This window comes from Gambusia affinis, linkage group LG22, assembly GCF_019740435.1.
Source record: "Gambusia affinis linkage group LG22, SWU_Gaff_1.0, whole genome shotgun sequence".
Classification (NCBI taxonomy): Eukaryota; Metazoa; Chordata; class Actinopteri; order Cyprinodontiformes; family Poeciliidae; genus Gambusia; species Gambusia affinis.
In genome coordinates this window covers 10,474,659-10,491,126 of record NC_057889.1, presented here as the reverse complement: position 1 = coordinate 10,491,126, position 16,468 = coordinate 10,474,659, and the positions used below count along the sequence as shown (strand labels likewise).

Genomic DNA, 16,468 nt, shown 5'->3' with positions numbered 1-16,468 from the left:
TTTAATCTCAGTAGGACGGCTCAGTTCAGATGATTGAAACTTGGATATATCTGTGTGTAACAACAGGACTGTGCTTGGATATATCTGTGTGTAACAACAGGACTGTGCTTGGATATATCTGTGTGTAACAACAGGACTGTGATCCAAAACACATCAAAACTGGTTTTACAATTGCTAAGGGAGGCTCTCATTAAGCTTCTGGAATGGCGCTAACATCAATCCTAGTGAAAATATATGGATATGCTTAAAAGCGAGACACATCAAATAACTGGTACATTTAATGAACAACAAATCCACCAATAGGAGTGTTCAAACATCCAGCTAGAATTAGAGTTTATGTATTTAGTCACCCCTTGCCCTCTCCACCAAAAAAAAAAAAAAAAAAAAAAAAAAGGAAAGGAAAGACAGGTTCTGATGTTCAAAACATGTGCAACATTCATGCTGCCCACGTAGTTTGAGGAAGCTTCTACCATAGCTAAAATAAGTAATTATATCTGAATTATTTGTCTGTATGTGATGGTATGCAATCAGTTGAAGTTTTGTTGAATTTGCTCTACTTCACACACTCAGTTTATGTTGTAGGACCTAATTTGGAATCCTCATTAGCAATGCACATTTGAAAAAAAATGTCTCACCACGTTTGGATTAAACATAGTGGATTACATAGTGGCTTTAGAAGTAAGCAGCTATGTAATCCAGTTTACGTCTAACAATAATTAGTGTTTAGTGAAATCAGAATAATACTTGGACCTGGCAGTGATAAAAAGCTGAATTTTTCTGCTTAACCCTAAAAACACTTTACAGACACTTCAGATACACTTTGTCAAAAATCACATGGGATAAGTTATTTGACAACATTGTCTTTACAAAAGGAACAGGTTACGTACAGGACACAAAATTTAGACAGATCAGTGCATGCTGGAATGTCACTGTGTTTGTAATTCTTATCAAATGAAGTCAGAGGATTCCCAGGCATCAAGTCAGATAAATGTCAAGCGAGTAAAATTGTCTGTGACAAAATATTACGCTGTGGGGTTCCAGGTCTGGTCCGTACTTTTCTCAGAGTCAAGATGAATAAGAGGAAAAAGCTTTAGTGCTTTTGACTACAGAATCATGACTAAAACAGTCAAACAAGGCACCCTGCAGAGTTAATGATGGTTCCAAAAGGATTATTATTTTTTTAAAATCCAACAGAGCAATGATGCTAATAAAGCAAACATGGGTACAAATAATTTGTTATTTTTAGTTTTAATAAAGTGCTACTACTAAAAGCCAATATAAGATAATAATACAGTATGTCTAGCAGATGGGTTTTAAATAAAAGAAGCGATTGTATTACTTCTGTTGCGAATCCACATGCTTTTAATTTTAGTCTCCTATTTAGAAATGTTTGTGCAAAATTGCAGTGCCCCAGTTTATTAAATTGACTAGAAAAAAAAAAAAAAGAGTCATGCACACATCCTTCCTTTACTGCCTGTTTTTCAGTTGTACTTCCAGCTTACATGGTGCTTTTGTGTCCCCTTTAAATGCCCGAGACTAGGAGGAGCCCATACCTTATTGAATGGACATGGAAATGCACCACAGTAAAAAATAATGGCTAAACTCATTGGATGGTTATGGCTTCCAGGACAATTCTGAGACTCTCCACTGAGAGCCATGTCACCCATATCAAGAGCAGAAACTGCTAGATGGTCAATGTATAGCAAGAAACAATTTATTATTTATATTTCAGAAAGACAAATAGTTATGGACATTACTTTTTGTTGTTTCATTACACAAGCAAAATCTGTATGGACAATCATTAAGTAGACGAAAACCAAATTAAATCATTTGTACACGTATTTTACAATACATACTGTAGTTCCTTACTGAGCAATGTGCAGGAAGGTATTGCTATTTATATGATACAGCTAATTACAGTTGATATGAATAATAAAAAAAAGAAATAAGTTATTAATACAACATCAATTACACATAGAGAATGTGCAACTTCAGCAAAGCATTTAATGTATGGAATCAAGAATTTAGTTTCATAAGACTGAAAGCTGAAAATGAGTAACTGGAGGTTAACACATGATTGGTAAATTGGCATTGGGAACTTATAGAAAAAAAAAAAATCCCAGCATAACTCATTAAAATCCTTTACAATACCTGACATTCATGTCCATTTGGGGACCTGTGAAAATATGTAGCCAATCTTACCTATAAAACTGGTAGTTTAACCATCTAAAGTGCATTTACAGTGTCAGTATTTTCATTCTTTTACAGAACGCTTCCTGGGTCTCACTTGTTTAAACTGTGACTCCATCCTCACTTTCCCAGAGCACCACTTTGATTGATGAGAGAAGAAGGCATCAAATAACCACATCAAGCGCCAGTTGCAGAAACAAGCTCAGCAACAGCAGCTGGTCAGAGTTTATAAACGAAACAAACGGATGGAATAAGTCTTCAGTCCAGTACTGGCAACGAGAAATATGATTTTAAACAGTTGAGAAACACACAGGGGGAATATTTGTTTGCTCAGTTTCATGCAGAATGCACAACCCAATGTTCTTAGTTATTTTCTTCTCAATAACGTTCTAACAGTCCGACTCCTCTCAGAAGGTCCCTGAATTTTGAGACAGTTTGCTTGACAGCTTATTCCCATCTTTGCGTGGCAAGGGTCCAATCCTGCGCCGGCAATGATTAAACGTTTGACGATACTTTAATTCCTGAATGTGCTCACCAATGTGTAGACAGACCAGTGGAATCCACATGTGATGGTTAAGATCTCAGCTGAATCTTTGTTTTTCTTTAGGAAGATGTACTTCCAATGTATTCCAACATGGTCAAGGGAGTTTCAACATGGGGGGACTTCTCGTCTTGCTCTTTGGTCCATGTGCACCGCCAAAGTAATTATGTACATATATTTTAAAAAAGTTTTCTCGACAGACAATCAGATGAAGAAAAAGCCCTGCATGTTTTTGCACAGCTTCTTGTAGCTATTCATTCATATTGGTAAGGCAATTTCAAGTGACCCTTTCCACATTGAGGAATGTACTTCAGTAAAAGCTGATTGTGATTACTGCAGCAAACAAAGCTTTCTGTAAGACTCACCACACACCATAGTATGCCTTGAAAAAAGATGTATCATAAAAGTTGAAATATAAAGACATCATTTGTTTTACTTTTGTTTTTTTCAAATGACTATAAACAGGCCTGAAACAGGGCTTCTACCTTCCAAAAGCAACCCAAAATTAAACATATAAATCCTTTTGGAATTCAGTTGTACTTTGTGCTATAATACAGAAACATGGTATAAAATAAGCCACCTGTAATCCACTGTTTGGTGTGATTTCATTCATTCAGACTTTGACCTGCCTTGCTGTAAAAAATAAAAAAAAAATGGTTCAGCTGTGGAATATGTAGGAAGTAAACCATTAACATAGTTAACAAAAAGAAAAAAAGAAAATAATTTTAATCTTACAAAGAGTGTGCTATCGTTCTTAAAGGCAGATCAAAATCTGTAATTGAAGACTTTAGGAATGTCCTTAAAATGGAAGAAAACCAACAGAGTAGTCAGTCTTGATTTATTTTTCTAAAGGCATCTTATATCTTCTCTTCGCTCTTAACACCGTAAACATTAAAGACGGGATAGCTCTTTTTGAATGTACTTTAGTGTTGTGCTCACTTAGTTGTGTGGCCACCTCCAGGTTATGTTATGAAACGGCGATTGGGCTTGTGATTAGGACTGCATTCCTCTGTGCGCGATGACCAGTCGGGCCTCGCTGATAAGGCGGCGAGTGTGCCTCTCGTCCCGCACCCCGGCATCCCTCAGGCTGCTCTCCGTTAGCAAGGCCACGCGACTCAGCGTGTCAACACCCGCCGCCGCCAAAGATGGGCCATACATGGGAAGACCAATGTAAACGAGCCAATCAAATACTGTGCTGATGTTGCCCAAGTTAACGGGTTTCCGGGACATCTCTGTCAAACCTCCGGAGGGGATCTGAAATATGGAGGAATACATTAGTTTTACAGGAGTTCTCAAATTACAGTGCACTCTGAATATACAGTATTTCCCCACCGATGGACAGTAATGTACTGCATTGGAGTGACTATTGTGGGAGTGTTTACGGTCCCCAATTTATTTATGGTGAACTAATGGTAAATAAGACCCTTTAAATGAAACAGTTTTGAGAACCCTCTTTGCCACTAATCAAAAATAAATTCAAGTCTATCTTGAACATCTCCAAGACAACAATTCTCTATTAAAATGATTTTACAGTAATAATTTTCAGGTAAATAACATGTTGCCTTACAGCCATGCGGTGCTGTTTTCGTAGTTCTTTCACTCTGAGTTGATCCATGCTGGAGGCCACGTCTTTGACTGGCTGCTCCAAGTCCTCTGAGTAACGCTGGATCAGTGCCTGTGGAATGCCACATCGGCCGTGCTGCATGAAGAATGTGAAGAGGGATATGGTTAAGAAAATGGAAACATTTTAACCCAAAAGAATCAGGGTTTCTTTTTTTTGTTTTCAAACAGATATACATAAGCAGACATCAAGGAAGGTAACCAATGGCTATATTCTATCTTTATCCCAATTCCTACTTTCATCAACAAAATACCCACCAAAAGTTACAAGACTCAAAAGTTACTTATTTTATCAAGTCAGTCAGTATCAATATCTGATTGGAGATGTTATTGCAGCTACTGAAAGTGGTTCCAACTCAATACTTAAAATTTTTGAAATGTAGGACATTTTTAGATATAGAAATGTATGTAAAACAAGATAATTAAATATGAAAAGTGCAAATATTTAAAGTTTATTTCATATATATATTATTTGCCCTGATTAAGGTATATTAATCTTTAGCACAAGTTTAGCTAAGTTTAGTGCCTCTTAACTCTGCACCTCTTCACTGCTGATAAATAGCAATCCAGCAGAGCTGTTTTGAGCTCTTCGACACTATTTCAGACCTCACCCCTTGATGCCCCAGTCTGTTTGAATTTGTGTTTGTTTTTCTGTCAGAATTAGAGTTTCCAATATGTTTCAGGGGCTGAGCCTGGAGTCTGGTGAGTGCCAAAGGTTTTTACGATTCCGTCTGCCTTCGGTGAGATCCAGCCTATAAACTTAGCAGTTTCAACCGCATCACAAAGAGGGCAAAGCCACAATCTTTCCTTCTCAGCTCCAGGCAGCGTATTTATCAACACACACATACAACCTCTTAGCAAATAAATACCTCGACATCATAAACCATCCATACAAACAAGAAACACACAGGCTTTAGGTTATACTCTGCTCCTGTTGTCCTGGGTTTTATTGCCATAAAACAGAACAATTTGGAACAGAGCTGCATTCAAATTATGACTGAGTGAAGCTAAGCATGTTACAGCCCTGAGGGTGCTAAAAGGAGTTTGACGCCAGACAAGTATAGCCTATAAGTGGTTTTGTATCCAACTTTTTTGTATTAACTGTGGAAAATATGACTGGAAATATTTTTGTGAATTTACCCAAAGAGAACTGACCCAGCATTTTATGGCGCTCTGAGCAGAACCCGATAAAATTCAGTTGTATTAACTATATAATTTCAGTTGTGTTAACTATATAATTTTTCTTAGCATTGTGACAGTTTGAGTGTGCTTGCTTTCCAAGCAAGCACACTCAAAAATAAATATAAGTATAAACTATTTATTTGCACTGCACTACAGATAATTTATTCATGAATATGATGCAGATAATATTTTAAAGCTACCAGAAGGTAATGCATCCTTTCATAAACCTCACATGTTTTCTGATTTGCAACCATAAATCGCTAGATTTGGTGCAACATTATTTTAAGAATAAATATTTAACTTCTGAGAGTGTATAATTGCAGCATAATTGCTTTTCTATCTATATTCTTAATAAGAAGCAAAGCACTCTCTAGTGCCTATTGCTGGCTTGGAGGATGGTTTTGGGCCAACTCAGACCCTAACGTATTACCTAACATTTTTATGCGGCTAAAAATTAATAGCTACTGAATAAATTCAATGTGAAAATCTGTGTGTTCTGTGTGTAGTTTTTCTTAGATTGATTTTCTAAACTTGTTTTTGTAGTGCTGCTTTTCTAACCTTGTCAGAGTAAGGCTCCTCTGTCAGATCAATGCTCTCAGCCTGCAGTCGTTGCTCCAGAAGGGTGTGCAGATCGGGACTCATCTTAGTGTGAGAGAGCTTCCTCGTCACAGCCATTTTACCTCCAAGGTCCGACAGCCAGGGAGGTTGCACTGCTGGTGGGGAGCCTGAATCTTCCCCTATAGATGATGCCGATGAAGTGGCACATGGACTGGGAGGAGGACTGAGGGTCTTAGCAGGGAGAGCTGGGGCGCTGAGGACAGGGCTTGGGCTGCTGCTGCGGATTAAGGGGCTACTCGGTTGGGAACGATTGACGGAGTGTGAGGGTGAGGCGGTGGGGGACGGAGAGGAGGGCAGGGAGAGAGACGGGTGACGAACTCCATTGACTAGTCTTTCTCTGGATTTTTTGGCAGGAACAGGAGGAGGAATGGGAGGCTTTTTGGGATGTGTCAGGATGATCCTTTCTCCACTAGCACTAGAATCAGGAGGACTTGGAGTGGGACTAGAAAGAGGCTTGGGAGGCTGGACTGTTGGGCACTGGTAGCGGAGAGGAAGCTGGGAGGGTATGGGTGGTCTAACAGACCTTCCTTTAGGACTTACTGCCGGTGTCCCTTTTTGGGTTGGAGAACGCTCCTCCCTGTAGACCTTGACTGGGCTGTTGGCTACTTCCTTTGCTGTTTTAACCACAACATTCAGATCATCCTTCTGCTCAATGTTGTGTAGATCTCCCAAAGAGTGAGAACGTTTCCAGAGTCCAGACGGCTGTGGGAGACCATCAAGGTCCTCACAACTGCGGCTAGCCGGGATGGGGGAGTGTTTCTGTGTTTTGCGGAGACCCAGTAAGTTGAAGCCTTTCAGGGAAGGCTTGATGAAGAAACTTTTAGGGAACTTTGATCGCTGGTTTTTGCCATTCTGTTGCAGAGCCTCAGTAGAAAGAGTCATAGGCAGTGTAGGGTAGTCTGGAGACTGCATACCCGCTGAAGAGCGACTGGAACGGGATGCTTTTCTGTTTTTCCCTGTAAAATAAAAGTCCATGCTTAAAACTGAGGTTCATACAAAGATTTTTTTCTTTTTGTTTTTAAAAAATAAATGACTAGGCAAACACAACATGTTTGTAATAAAGCATCAAATCAATCAATGTTGATCTTTCTTTTGAAATTAGTGTGCCTCTCTGAGTGGTAGTCAAAGGTTCACAGTTTAACAAATTAAATATTACTTAAATGTAGTAAGATTTTTATTGACAAAATCAAAACAAATGTGTGAAAAATATAAGTGCAACTCAAACACTGCATTGTTACTTATTTTACCAAGACAGCCAGTACCAAGTGGTTCAAAATGATCAGATATTGTTGTTCAAAACTTTTTCAAAGGCAAATATTTAAAGAGCCTAAGAGTGACAAATCAAATCAGCTTTTTGACTCAGTCAGCGACTGAATGGCTGTTGCCAAAATACCAATTTCTAAATAAAGATACTTGGATGGGACTCTTTTAGAAAGAGGATGCAAAAACTTACCGTTTGTCTTTTAGCTTACAAAGCGAAATGGATGAATGAAATGGAGGAAAGCCACATAGATTTTAAAAAGTGTCATGAGAGATACAAAATGTCTAATTAGCACTAATATCTAAAATATTTAATGGTGCCTGTATCTAAATGTTCTTCTCAGATTTCCAACAGTAGATCCACAGCTGGACAGTAACTTTTTTTTAAGGTCAGTAATTGATGTGAGATTACAAAAGACAGTTCAGTTGTAATTTATATCAGAGCATAATTAGATATTTCTTGAAGCATCATAGTTGATATAATACCTTTAGATCATCACTAACTTGATAAAGTTTAAATTATATTGACAGCTAAATCAATGCAATCACAATATCCTAATTTATTAATATACTCTAGAAAATAAATAAAGCAAATATCCAGCATTATTGTTAACATCAATAGCCATCTACTAAACTTATAAATGCATTTCAACAGAACACATGATAGTATGGAAGATGTGCTTCATCTAAAAAGAGAAATGAGACATGTTTGAGAAAAGTGTTCAGGCCTCCACAGCATTTGTATTTTTCAATCAATGAAGTGAGAGCTTAAGTGATGCTATTATTAACTAAAACAAATAATTTATCTGGTCAAATTTAATTAAAGCTGAGAGTACAATCCTGTATTTGTCACAAATGTAATGAGTTACAGCCCATCCGAGGTAGTAATAAATAGCTTAGTACCTCCAGCTTTAGACTGTTTTGACTTATAGAATCTTCCATTACAGGCTGTGCTGTGACCAATCTTTTGTGTTGAAGTTGTTGCAGACCGAAGATTTAAGGTTAGCTCTTTCCATTCAGGACGGTTAAAAAATAAGACAGTGGAGGTACAACAGGCATGAGGAAGAAACCCATATTTAAAATATATATATATTTTTTAAATCAGGAATCGAGACTTGTGCAAAAATCTTCAGAAATATAGAAAAAAATATATTTGCATGTATGACAAAACCTTTTGTTGTATGTTTTATCTGACTAACAAGAATTATGACAAGAAGTTATACTTTCGCAGTTCCTATTTGGAAAATACAATAATTAAGCCTCTCCAAAGATGTAATTCCAACTTTGAGGGGCAAAGGTCTTTGGGAAGCCTCGAGTTCAAAGTCCAACATGGCTGCCACTTGTATAAAAACTATTTCTACAGACAGTTTGTCTCAAACCACTAGCACACAGTTGTGTACAATCTCAATTTGTACATGTGTCTTTGGTGTCTGAGCTTATACACTGGAGGATTATATCTCATTTCTGGCTTATCTTGCAAAACCAACAAATTTTCTGACTTGCAGGAAGCCTTTTTTCTCTTTTTGTGAAATCTTCCACTAAACTGGTTGGTGCATCTTTAGGTCTAATTGCAAATAAAAGCAACAAAGGTAGGTGGATTGTAAATTAAGTATAGCTGTGGAAGCCTGTAATTACAGAAGGAAATGCTGAATATTAAAATATGTTATGCAGTTTGCTTGTGAAGAGCTTAGCGGCATGAAAGAAAAATAAAAACAGACAAGAAAAAGAGGCAAAACAAAAATAAAAAAGCAGCACCGGAGTCCCTTTTATTATTTTTATTGAACAATCTTTTAGATCTATATTGGCAGATTGCACACTTTACTGTTGTGGCCAAATGACACATTACACATGGAGGGGAAGCTAGTATCTATCCTGGAGCTGTAAAGATAAAAAAATAAGATAAAGCAGTGGTTTATGAAAAATGAAGATGGAAAAATTGATGTGCTAAATGACAAAAGGCAGCGTATGCAGAGAAACAGTGTCTAGAAAAGAAAAACCAAACAAAAAAATGAGACCTTAGCAATATTTTATAATCACTCTTTTACAATCTTCACACTATAAATAAAAAATATTTTCATTACTTTAAGCATATATTGTACTTTGCAATATATTCACCTATAAACACAAAAATTGGCAAAGATAAATTATAGCACAGATCTGAATGGCTTTATAACTGATAAAATTCACAACTTAAAGGAAACAAAAAAGCATCTTCTGACATAACTACACTGCAAGATTTTAGTCTGTTTGTATTTATGCCTGTCACATCCACACAACCCTCAGCAGAAATACTCTACGAGTTCATATTCATCTTCCTGATATCCATCTATAGGCCTTTCAGCCACATTTGGGCCGGTAGGGAACACATGTCCACAGCTGGGCAGGGAGTTTGCCCTCATCAAAACAGTTCTGCATACTGGGCCAAGTCTCTCCCTCTGTGCTCCCAACAATGTGGGGTGGACTAGGCTTAGAGGTCTGGAGCCGGGCTCCCTCACAGCTACAATCGGAGTTTGGCACTGACGGCACAGAACGCCTACAGGGTGGAAAGAGGGGTGAAGAGAGTGCAGTGAAAGCAAAGGTTGCTTTTTTAAAAATTCTAAAGCACCCATACAAAAAAGGGTTAAGAGAAACAGGCAAGACTCAGAGATGAAATTGGTATCAAAGCTTATTTGAAGAGAAGGTTGCTATGCAAACGTTTAGAAAGTAGTGGAGCAGGGAAGGAAACTGAAGAAGGGAAATAGTGAGGTGTGATAAAGAAGTAACTCCTATTGGGTCAGGGTAAGATGGCTGGACTAAGTAAAGCAATCATTACCATTTTCCAGATTTTCATTGCTCTCATAGCAACCTGAGTCCCTCGGGGAGTCCCCCACAAGGCCTCGGCCCTCTGACAGCAGCTTCTCCTGGGAACCTGACAATCCGCTACGCTCTGGATCACTGCTGCCTGGAAACGCAGGGAAATTTTTCAAGGAAAAATGTGCCTTCAGAGTACTGAGAGTTTTTCATTTTTTTATCACATTACAAGCACATTCTTCATTTTATTTTATTGGGATTTAAAGTGAGAGACCATCCATCCATCCATCCATTTTCTAACACCCTTGTCCCTTACTGGGGTCAGGAGGGTTGCTGGTGCCTATCTCCAGTTAGGGTCAGACTGGATTTTATTACTGTGAAATAAAAGTTTCTAAGAAAGTTAAGTGACTGTGTATAACACTTTCAGTTATGTATATTTTTTTTTAGCTGAAACCATGTCTCTTAATGCTGATGAGTTGATCAGGTAAAAATGCCAATGTTCAGAACAGCTTTGGAACATATATAGTGCAACTATCTATGCAAGTACTGAAGTACAAGAGTAATTTATCACAAAACATGCAGGTGAAAAGCTATGAATGTGCTTGCAGAAAAGTCTGAACAACATCCAATCATTCCACAATGTCTGTTTTTGAGGTAATATAGACATAAGGAGGTAAATGAGTAAACAAACGAAAAAGTCGACATCTGAGCTCTATTCTACTCACTGTCATACTCCTGCAGGAGCTCCACAGCTGTAAGCAGCACAGCTCTGTGCTGAGGATCCTTGATGTTCAGCTCATCCAGGTCTTCCTCCTCCAGCAGCTTGAACGTGTCCAGGTCCTCGTAGCCGTTGAACAAAAACGTGGGCATGTGCTCCTGTGGAAAGGATATGAAATAGAGAGAGAAGAACCTGTGTCAGGATGTGGAGAGACGAAAACATGCAAATATAATACTTTGAAGAAGAAAAATAATTATTAGACAAAAGAAAGCCATTGCTTTTAATATAAGAATGAAATCAAAGTAACCCTAGGTCACATCCAAAGCCAATGCCCTGACGCAGCATTAAAAACGTCAAAGTCATCTGACATCAGTCAAACCACTTCCACTTTTGTTCTACAGTTGTGCAAACAAAGTATTTTAGATGCCTCATAGATTTATTCATATAAACTTGTAGAAGTAAGGAGGTCAGATTAAACATATTTGGTGAAACAAGATGCATCTACATGGTCAGAAAAAATGTGGTCCTACTGAGATCAGTTTGAATTGTAGTATTTAACTGTTAATATTAAAATGAACTAAGTAAATCTTATTCAATCCATGGTTTGTCATTTTTTAAGTTGACATGTGCATCAAACCACAGAACAGAGTGATTTATATGATAAAAAGGAAATCACTTTCTAAGCAATAAAAAGCATTCAGGCTTAAAATATGTTGTTAAGCAGTGGGCAGCTAATTTAACTCAGTTAAATTAGCTGAGTTAATTTAACTCGGCTAAGAATCTGGTGCTGACCGATTAAACTCTAATGTTGTGATGGATTAATAAGCAGCAGATACACAGTTTAGCTCCAGCAACTTTAATCTGTGAGTCTGCAGTTGGGTTTGCCGGAGACAAAACAAGACAAAGCTACAGGAAGTCTCATTTCTATTTCTATTTGCGGAGCCGGATGCCCTCTGGTTGACTGGGTGGGAGGAGATGATAGTGCGCCGGGAGCAGGGTGCGGTTGACCCAATGGTGGCGCTAATGTTTGTGGATCAGTGTCAAATCAGATGTTGAAGGCAGTGCACCCTGTAATTGGGGAGACTATATTTGTCTCACAGACAAACATAGTAACGACTCCTTTTTTTATTTTGAAAAATGTGTTAATAATACACTAAAAATATTTAATTAGGTATTAGCTCTATTTTCTGCTATGGTTAGTAGCCCACCTTGAGGTTTATCCGCTCCAGCAGCTCCTCCACCGATGTAGGCTTGGGAGGTCGGCCCTTCCTCCTCCTTCGAATGGGCCTCTTAGGCTTCTCTTCTTCCTCGATCAGCACGTCCACATAGATGAACTTGAAGGTGCCAACTTTGTTGTTGAGCAGACCCATCCATGTTCCCATGGGGGGCTTGCTGATGATGTCAATCACATCCCCTTTCTGTGGAAACCAAACAATTGTCGGTTAAAAGGTACTGAAAGTGACACAGGCAACAATCAATAGCGAATTTCAACAAAATGATCAACACTATACAATGTTCTATACAATTTCTGCGTGTATGAAATAAACCTGAACGAATTGAAAGATGGTAATCTTACAATGCTTACCATCATGTAGGAAATAATCTGCACTCACAACATATACCTATGTACAAAGAATCTGCTTTTTAATGCTTTCTTCCATGAAAAATCAGAATGTATTTTTTAAATGCTGGATGGCTCAAGTGGCCATCAACTTCTCAGCACAAATTGCATATCTGCAACAAATTGACAAAAATTTTTTATTTTTGTTTTAAAGTCAAGATTTTGTGAAGTCTGCTGGATCTTGTGAAATAGATGCATCTTAAAACTCTTCCACAACTGCAAAATAAACTCGTAGAGAAAAGATTGCTTAAAGTTGTGTTATTGAAGGTTGTTCAATAAGACATCGAATTTAAATGCTGTACTTAATTTGTCATACTTGTTCTCTTAAATATATTGTTTTTGCAAATGCAATCTTTACTCATTTTCCATTTGTTCTTCAAGTAAAGTTATGAAATTTGACTAATGACGGTTAAAGCTGAGTAACAACTGAAAAGATTGAGTGAAATATCAATAATCTATACATTTGGATGTATCCTGAACTGAACAGAAAGTCTCCACCTTCAGTTTAAGGGAGTCGGTGTCATAGGGGCTGGGAGTGAAGTCGGTGTGGACTCGAGCGCGGCCGCAGAATGGTCCCCTGTAGGGCGGCTCTTCATCGTCCCCATCCTCCGACTTCACGCTCTCTCTGTTGCTGGCTGATGAGTCAGTGGTGCTCACTGTCTGACCACCTGAATTCAAACATGCACACATATAAACATTTATTTAAAACTGAAGAAAACATGTCAGTGGCCACCTTTTTACAACAATAAATTTAGTTAAAAAATAGACAATTAAATGCAGACTTCCCTCACACATAAACACAGCCAATTTTGACTAAGCCCTTCTTCTAAACACCATCTCTTTATGGACGCTAGTTCATAAAACGCAAGTGTCAGGAAACTTTATGATGACAGGTTGGATGTTATGATTATTTCATACAGCTCCCAATTTTTTACTCCATTTCTGTCTGTGGTGAGGAAACCAAAAAGAAAAGTTCCCACCAAATCACGGCTGTAAGGAAAATTTGTCGACAGACCAGATAAAAAAAGATGGAGGTTATGAAATTAGTAAAAATAAAACAAGAGGTCAAAATACAGTTGGCAGTTCTATGATTTAAAGGGTGAAATCAGGCTTCAAAATCATATTTGGTTATATAACCATATTATAATCTTATAATCTTATGTGTCATCCTCAAATCAAACACACAAAGTGGGTAATTCAAACAACTTCCTTTCATTCCAACACTGGGGCTATGATTTTAGGGAATGTCTCCCCACTCACAGTCTCCTAAAAAACCCTGAAAATAAGTTCTTACTCATTGAACTCTGGCCACTGAGTGAACTGCGCAGGCTTTCCACGGAGCCTCCAGCCTTCAGTTTGGGTTTCTCCAAGGAGTCGGTGTCTGGCAAAGGAGACTGTGGGGAGCCAGGGGCTCCATCAGGACTGGACTGAAGGATGCAAATGAAGGGAAGGGAATGTAGATGGGAGAATAATGGAATACGAAGAGAAGAGAAAACAGGAAAGAAACATGAAAGATCAACAGAGGGGGCGGGTAAAAGATGTTCAAAAACTGAAGCAACAGAAGTTTATTTGAAACTGTAACAACTAGCTGTGTTCTTCAAATTATTAATTGGACTTTACAGAATTATTTAGTACACTTAAATAGCTGCCTATCAACATGACACTGAACTAGTTTTAAGACTGACATCATGAGTTGCACATGTTGAAGTAATCCACAAGGTGGCACTGTGGTCTACTGAATAGCTGAAACATCTTGGCAAAAACTGTCAAAATTCACTACATTTGTGGCTGTTCAGAAAAACAAACTACGTATTTACTTACATCTTATTCTTTTAGCTACAACAGCAACATGATGAAAAGTATTCTGGTATGTTTTTGTCTTGTTATATAAATCTATGACAACATTCCACCCAAGGGGTATTTAGACAAAAAAGGGATGAATATGTATGATGCTTGTTTAATGAGAATACATTCTGCTCTTACATAAATATATTTGGAACCTTTATCTTAAACCATAAAATAAATATTTTTGTTCTGTGTCAAATTGGCTCAATAGATAAGGTCAGACATCAAGTGAAACCAATTGTAATACTATACATTTTCAGTCTAACACTACTACTTTATGACTTTTCTTCTTCTGCAGCATTCTATTAGTAGCTGTGCTAACTTGTTTGGAGTAATAATGCCCACTTTAAATTGGTGTAATAATTTTCTTTAACTTACATTTGACCAAAACCTTAAAGTTTTAAATGCTGGATGGCTCAGGTGGCCATCAACTCCAGTGACTATAGTTTTGGGAACTATAGTCACTTTACAGTGTGTAATAATGCTCATAATGCATATAATGCATAATGCAGACAGATTCTACAGCTGAACAAGTGTCAAAGCCACTAAACACTTCCCTACCCCCACCTAAAATTTGTCCAGACTAAGCGAGGCAGCCTGTATTCGCTTTTCAATTCCTAAGAAGACCGTGAGCTCAGGGGACACTTACGTCACTATTATGTGAGCTCAACGTGGAAAAAACACTCCCCACCCAACATACTGGGTCCAAGAAGAAGAGTGCAGGGAGAGAAATCAAAATCTTTTTGTTCTGTGTCTAATACAAATATTTCCACCCACTCACAGTCTGTGGACAGAACATGTGGGTTTCACTACAAACATCATCCACATGTTTGCTCCACTTGCATACATATAACATAAACCACCTATTTTTGCAAGCTGTTTAATTTCAACTAAAGCTATGCTTCAGTTGTTCTCAAGGTCTGAATATGACAATTTTTTCCTTAAAACAAGAGAGGCTGTGGTTGATAATATTTGGACTTCCATGTGTGCGTCTAGTTCGGTCCGTCTAACCTGCTCAGACAGCGAGCTGCTGTACTTCTTCGACATGCGCTTCCTCATCGTCTCCTTCACCGACTTGACTTTCTTGCCCAGGGAGATCCGAGTGGTGTTGGGAGATTTAACCACCTCTCTGTATATTGCCTCCTGTTCCTTATTCTGTCATTTCAATGAGAATAAAATGCAGATGATGAACATGATTGTGAGAGAAAGGGAAGGAACATGCAAGGAAAAATAAAAGGGAAAATAAGGCTAATCGAGAGCAGTAAGGGTCAAAACTGAAGATAGTTAATTGTGAAAGGGGAATTAAGCTTGGGCTCCAGCTCTTACATTGGCCTCGGAGGCTGCGTTGACCACATGGAGAGAACGGTTGGACAGGTCAAAGCCCCCGAAGCTGCATGTTCTCTGTGTGGGGGGAGCCAAAACACAAGCAAATGAGTCACGCTCAGAAGGTCATGTTAAAGAAGCAACACCCAACCAATCTGCACACAATGACTCATGCTTGGCTTGAACACAGGCAGTAGTTGGAGTAATGCATACGGCTGTATGGATTGTATGTAAGTAACATGATGTCATACAGGACTGAAGATGGCCAACAGACATGATGTAACAAAGTAGTATAAAAAAATCCTTTGTGCAAATGTGGGTTAGAGCACGCTCTTAAGTAAATGAGCTGTTATAATGTTGGCTCCTCGAGGGCTTTATGACTTGCTTCTCCAGAGAAAACACCACACTTAAGAAGTTTTCATCATGTGGTAAAAGAAAACACTTCTAAACTTTTCCCACATATTGAAGTAATTGTTGCAGTTTACATGTGAAAAGCTGCAATATCAACCTGATTCCAAAATCCTGACAACACAAAACTTTTTTTATGATCAAGCAGTTTTATCTGTGGTCAGACAAAATAGGTACTTTGTCTAGAGATGCACAGAGAAATCCGATGGTGACTGTAATTGAATGATTTTTAAGCTTAGTCCTTTACATGCGATCTGCCAATCAGAAACCAAAAAAGTCAGATGTTTTTCCAATCCACGAATGCTCCATACGCAAGATCACACTGGCAAAAACACTCTTTGATGTGGAATTT

The 16,468-nt window shown here is 38.2% G+C and overlaps 1 protein-coding gene across 9 annotated transcripts in view; it reads right to left on the bottom strand.

Annotated features, from left to right (window-relative positions):
- Positions 1 to 1,691: 1,691 nt before the first annotated feature.
- The window catches only part of sash1a (SAM and SH3 domain containing 1a), a 168,036-nt gene continuing 153,259 nt past the window's right edge, over positions 1,692 to 16,468 (bottom strand). For 7 of the 9 annotated variants that reach the window (XM_044105901.1, XM_044105902.1, XM_044105905.1 and 4 more), the window contains 10 exons: positions 15,712 to 15,786; positions 15,397 to 15,540; positions 13,835 to 13,967; positions 13,039 to 13,208; positions 12,128 to 12,337; positions 10,927 to 11,077; positions 10,224 to 10,352; positions 6,092 to 7,107; positions 4,299 to 4,430; positions 1,692 to 3,985 (listed from right to left, as the gene is read on the bottom strand). In XM_044105901.1, coding sequence (XP_043961836.1) covers positions 3,725 to 3,985; positions 4,299 to 4,430; positions 6,092 to 7,107; positions 10,224 to 10,352; positions 10,927 to 11,077; positions 12,128 to 12,337; positions 13,039 to 13,208; positions 13,835 to 13,967; positions 15,397 to 15,540; positions 15,712 to 15,786 — 2,421 coding nt within the window. In that variant the 3' untranslated portion in view covers positions 1,692 to 3,724. Of the gene's footprint in view, positions 3,986 to 4,298; positions 4,431 to 6,091; positions 7,108 to 7,132; positions 9,945 to 10,223; positions 10,353 to 10,926; positions 11,078 to 12,127; positions 12,338 to 13,038; positions 13,209 to 13,834; positions 13,968 to 15,396; positions 15,541 to 15,711; positions 15,787 to 16,468 lie in introns of those variants that run through there. The other 2 variants (XM_044105909.1, XM_044105910.1) reach the window with 2 other exon arrangements.